General features: G+C 38.5%; 1 protein-coding gene across 1 annotated transcript; it reads left to right on the forward strand.

The window, feature by feature from the left end:
- Window positions 1-372: 372 nt before the first annotated feature.
- LOC137828654 (leucine-rich repeat receptor protein kinase EMS1) lies at window positions 373-4,669 on the forward strand. Its single transcript, XM_068635316.1, has one exon. The coding sequence runs from the start codon at window positions 571-573 to the stop codon at window positions 4,441-4,443; it is 3,873 nt and encodes a 1,290-aa protein (XP_068491417.1). The 5' UTR covers window positions 373-570; the 3' UTR covers window positions 4,444-4,669.
- Window positions 4,670-6,131: the final 1,462 nt, after the last annotated feature.

The following is a 6,131-nucleotide window of genomic DNA, read 5'->3' on the forward strand; positions in this document are numbered from 1 at the left end:
TCAGAAATTAATTTTATTTATTAAAAATCAATAATTTTTCCTTAGGTAACAACTGTCATACATTTGAATAATGTATTAATGTATCTCTAATGTGTCTTAATCAATAACTATCTACCATATTTACCATCTTCTATCTTTTAAAATACTTTAAAACTTATCTCTTCCTTTCTTTGAACTCACATTCATTATTTTACTTGTTTTCTTTCCATCATTTTGCTCTTTCTTAAAATAGCACAATTTAAAAAATGTAATATTTAATCGTACAGTTTACTTGAATGGTCAATAATTATGACTAGAAGTATACAAAATTATAAATAATAATTTAATTTTGTGGTGTAAAAGATGAGGGTGTTAGGAGGTTAGTTTTAAAGGCAAAGTAATATTTGGCATTAGGGAAGATAGAAGTCACGTGCTATGCGTGCTGGAGTCTGACAAATAACCTCTTTTGGCATTGCTACTGTTGCTCCTCTCTCTCTCAAACCAACAACTCCTTCATTTCATGGCAATGCCTGGCTTTCGAGCTCCTTCTACTGCTACCCATTATCTTCAACCTTCTCCAACGCTATTTGCATGCTCCATATTCCTCTAAACAAACCTAGCCCTTCTCTCATTCTTACCTCTCCCACTCTCTTCATGGCTCTTCCCTTCAACCTCGTACTCTGCTACCTCGTCCTGTTCTTGTTGCGTTTTCTGCATGCCACCGCTGACCAAAACAACGACAAGCTTTACCTTCTTTCCTTCAAAGAGGGTCTCCAAAATCCTCACCTCCTCCCCTCCTGGCACCCGGCCACCCCGCACTGCAACTGGGTCGGCGTCACGTGCCAACTCGGCCGGGTCACCTCGCTCACTCTTCCCAACCGCAACCTCAGAGGAACACTTTCTTCGTCGCTCTTCTCTCTCTCTTCACTCTCTCTACTCAACCTACGTGAAAACCAGCTCTCAGGCGAGATCCCCGGCGAGCTCGGTGGGTTGCTTCAGCTCGAAACTCTTCGACTAGGTTCCAACTCACTCACCGGGAATATCCCGCCGGAGGTGGGGCTCTTGACGAAGTTATGCACTCTCGACCTCTCCGGGAACTCGCTCGTTGGAGAAGTTCCGGACAGTGTCGGGAATTTGACTCGGCTTGAGTTTCTCGACCTCAGTAACAACTTTTTATCTGGTTCTCTTCCGGTTAGTCTCTTCTCCGGAGCGAGGTCTTTGATTTCCGTTGATATATCGAACAACTCGTTTTCCGGCGTAATCCCGCCGGAAATCGGGAACTTGCGGAATATCAGTGCTCTTTACGTGGGGATTAACAAGCTGTCTGGGACTTTGCCGAGAGAGATTGGGTTGCTTTCAAAACTTGAAATTTTCTACTCTCCTTCCTGTTCCATCGAAGGTCCTTTGCCTGAGGAAATGGCGAAGCTGAAAGCGTTGACCAAGCTTGACCTTTCTTACAACCCCTTGAGGTGTTCGATTCCCAAGTTCATTGGGGAGCTGGAGAGTTTGAAAATTTTAGACCTTGTGTTTTCCCAGCTTAATGGGTCGGTGCCTGCTGAGCTTGGGAAATGCAAGAATTTGAGGTCTGTGATGCTTTCTTTCAATTCACTCTCTGGGTCTCTGCCTGAGGAGCTTTCTGAGCTTCCCATGTTAACCTTTTCTGCTGAAAAGAATCAGCTTCATGGGCCTTTGCCTTCTTGGCTAGGGAAGTGGAGCAATATCGATTCTCTTTTGCTCTCTGCTAACCGTTTTTCTGGGGCTATTCCTCCTGAACTTGGGAATTGTTCTGTGATGGAGCACCTCAGTTTAAGTAGTAATTTGTTGACGGGTCCTATTCCTGAGGAGCTTTGTAATGCTGCCTCACTTTTGGAGGTTGATCTTGATGACAACTTTCTCTCTGGTACTGTTGAGAAAGTTTTCGTCAAGTGTAAGAACCTTACGCAGTTGGTTTTGATGAATAATCGGATTTTTGGTTCTATACCTGAGTATCTTTCTGAGTTATCCTTGATGGTGCTGGACCTTGATTCTAACAATTTTAGTGGGAAAATACCTTCTGGGTTGTGGAACTCATTGGCTCTGATGGAATTCTCCGTTGCTAATAACCGTTTGGAGGGTTCTCTTCCTGTGGAGATTGGGAATGCGATTATGCTGGAGAGGCTTGTTCTTAGCAATAATCGTCTGACAGGTACTATTCCAAAGGAAATTGGGAGACTCTCAAATCTTTCAGTTCTTAATTTGAATGGGAATATGCTTGAAGGGAGTATCCCAAATGAGCTTGGTGGTTGCACTTCTCTAACTACACTGGACCTTGGAAATAATCAGCTGAACGGATCTATTCCTGAGAAACTGGTTGAACTGAGCCAATTGCAGTGCCTGGTTCTTTCTCACAATAATCTATCTGGGTCCATTCCTGCCAAAAAGTCTTCATATTTTCGACAGCGTAGCATCCCTGATCTGAGCTTTGTTCAGCATCTTGGTGTGTTCGATCTCTCTCACAATAGATTGTCTGGCCCCATACCCGATGAACTTGGGTTTTGTGTAGGGGTTGTGAATCTCTTAGTTAGCAACAACATGCTTTCTGGTAGCATTCCTAAATCACTGTCACGCTTGACGAATCTTACAACTTTGGATTTGTCTGGCAACTTGTTGTCAGGTTCCATTCCACCAGAGCTTGGAGATGTGCTCAAGCTCCAGGGTTTGTATTTGGGACAGAATCAGCTTTCAGGTACCATCCCTCAAAGCTTCGGAAAGTTGAGTAATTTGGTGAAGCTGAATTTGACAGGAAATAAGTTGTCTGGTCCAATTCCGGTCAGTTTTGAGAACATGAAAGGGTTTACTCACTTGGACCTGAGCTCTAATGAGCTCAGTGGCGAGCTTCCTTCCTCTCTTTCAGGAGTGCAAAGCCTTGTTGGGATTTACGTGCAGAATAACAGGCTTTCAGGCCAAGTAGGGGAACTTTTCTCAAACTCCATGACATGGAGGATTGAGACAGTGAATTTAAGTGACAATTGCTTCACTGGGAACTTGCCGCGGGCTTTGGGAAATCTTTCTTACTTGACAAATTTGGATCTTCATGGAAATGTGTTGACTGGAGATATTCCTTTAGACCTTGGGGATCTTATGCAACTGGAATATTTTGATGTTTCAGGTAATAAACTATCTGGAAGGATTCCAGACAAGTTGTGCGGCCTAGTTAATCTGATTTACCTAGATGTATCTCGAAACAGGTTGGAAGGGCCCATACCAAGTAATGGTATTTGCCTGAACCTACCCATAGTTAGAGTTGCAGGGAACAGAAACCTTTGTGGCCAGATGTTGGGTATAAATTGTCAGGATAAAAGTATTGGAAGATCAGTATTGTATAATACATGGCGGCTTGCTGCAATTGCGTTTACCATTTTACTGCTAACTCTGAGCATTGCTTTTGTGCTGCATAAATGGATTACTAGGAGGCAAAATAATCCTGAGGAGCTTAAGGAGCGCAAACTAAACAGTTATGTTGATCACAATCTTTATTTTTTGAGCAGTAGCAGATCAAAGGAGCCATTGAGTATCAATGTTGCAATGTTTGAGCAGCCTCTGCTGAAATTAACTTTGGTGGACATCCTTGAAGCAACTGACAACTTCAGCAAGACAAATATAATTGGAGATGGAGGTTTTGGAACTGTGTACAAGGCCACTCTGCCTAATGGAAAAACAGTTGCTGTGAAGAAACTTAGTGAGGCAAAAACGCAAGGTCATCGTGAGTTCATGGCTGAAATGGAAACCCTGGGCAAGGTGAAGCATCAAAATCTCGTTGAATTGCTTGGATATTGCTCAATCGGCGAGGAGAAACTCCTTGTTTACGAATATATGGTAAATGGGAGCTTAGATCTTTGGTTGAGAAATAGGACTGGTGCACTTGAAATCCTGGACTGGAACAAACGTTACAAAATCGCAACTGACGCAGCCCGAGGGTTAGCTTTCCTTCATCATGGTTTTATACCCCACATCATTCACAGGGATGTTAAAGCTAGCAACATCTTGCTCAATGAAGATTTTGAGCCAAAGGTTGCAGACTTTGGACTGGCAAGACTTATCAGTGCTTGTGAGACTCATATCACCACTGATATTGCTGGAACATTTGGTTACATTCCACCTGAGTATGGGCAGAGTGGGAGATCCACAACAAGAGGAGATGTTTACAGTTTTGGTGTCATTTTGCTTGAACTTGTGACTGGGAAAGAGCCCACAGGACCAGATTTTAAGGAGATTGAAGGTGGTAACTTGGTTGGATGGGTTTGTCAGAAGATCAAGAAGGGGCAGGCTGCTGATGTTCTTGATCCATCTGTTCTTGATGCTGATTCAAAGCAGATGATGCTTCAAACGCTGCAAATTGCTTGTGTGTGCATATCTGATAATCCTGCAAACAGGCCTACCATGCTTCAAGTGCACAAATTCTTGAAGGGGATGAAGGAAGAGTAATTCACTAGTATTTACAACAACAGTTAACTGCAATCTTTTCTAACAGAAGGTAGATGAGTAATTTAATGTTAAGTATGTAGACTATGGTTTATCAATATATATGTGTATAAAAGCTCTTTGTTATCCCTATGATTTCATGGCTTGACAAGTTGCCAGAGATGTCTATTGATTGAACTCCTGCATCTTTCATATATGCTCATAATATGACTCTGACATTGTCTGATCATGTATTTTGCTTTTTATCATACTCATACCAATAAATAAAACAAAAATAAAAGCAGCAATTACAGCTCAAACCATTATGTATTGTATGTGGACTCATGGACTTAACCACTATGTAAAAAATTTAAATTTAAGACTTTGAGTTTTATAAAATTTATCCATTAGAATACATTTAGATGATATAAAATTTAAGATATTAAGTTAAAAGGATAATAAAATATGCTATTATCTTAAAAATATATATCCTTACTAATAATTAAACAAAATATTAATTAAACTGTGAGTCCTATAAAATCTATATATTAAAGTAAAAATTATAAAAAAAATGTTAAAAGTCTCACAAAAATGGAGATAACTTTAAATTCTAATTCACATGTGAGTTTGGCATGTGTAAACAAAAAAACTGATGACTTTTCCTTGTGATAATTTCTTTTTCTAAAATGCAACACTTTAGAAGGATCAAGAATAAAATATATAACTACACAACTAAATGTAGTTGAAGATCATGAGTGTGAATTATGATGGTGAATGGAGGAGTGTTGACAACATCATAGATCAATGAAGGAAGACAAACCATAAAAAAGATTTGACCCATTCAATATAAATCATTGGAGATAAAGCACAAGGAAATCATTCAATATAAGGCAGTGGTTGACTCCACTTAAAAACTGCATTCTTCTGGACTTGGTGATAAGGTCATAAGTTAATGCAACTTAGCTTTTGGTAGCTTCCTCATCAATATATTGCATAATTTACCTTGTTATTCCAAGGTATAATGCAGTCTGATATCTGCATTTGGAGATCATTATGACAGAAGGAAACAGATGGAAGAGTATATATGTGTGTATTGTCCTATAACAAGTGTGAAAAACATTGGTGATAAAAAAAATGAAGTGTGACAAACATGGTGGGAGAGGAAGCATATCTGGGAGGGACATGTATGACTGGTTTTGGTAATATCATTTCTCTGCATTCACACTACTTAAGACTTGTCTTCTTGTATTGGGTACATGTCTATTTTGAAATTTATAACAACTAAAATCCACTTTTACTTTTTATTTAATTATCCAACTGAATGCAAAATTCAGAACCATAACCATTTACTTTTTTTTTCACATTATGAGTTAAAATATATTTACAAAATTACTCTTTAAATAGTATTTTAATTTTTTTTAGATTTTTCAAAATTAAAAAAACTAAATACCCTTGTCTATATACTTTCATTACTTATTAAATGACTATATATTTTCAATTTTAATGTCTATAAAGATAATATTTTTTTACCTGAACAGGTAAGAAAACTGGAATTAAATTGAAATAAGTAAAAATTAATTACAAAGAATTTGTAAGTAATAAAGTTAAAATATCTTCATTCATAGTTACTAATAAAAGTTTCATTGAGAATTAGTTATAAAAGTTACTTAAAAAATATAAATATTATCTTAATATAGGGTTAAGACATATTA

This window comes from Phaseolus vulgaris, chromosome 7, assembly GCF_000499845.2.
Source record: "Phaseolus vulgaris cultivar G19833 chromosome 7, P. vulgaris v2.0, whole genome shotgun sequence".
Classification (NCBI taxonomy): domain Eukaryota; kingdom Viridiplantae; phylum Streptophyta; class Magnoliopsida; order Fabales; family Fabaceae; genus Phaseolus; species Phaseolus vulgaris.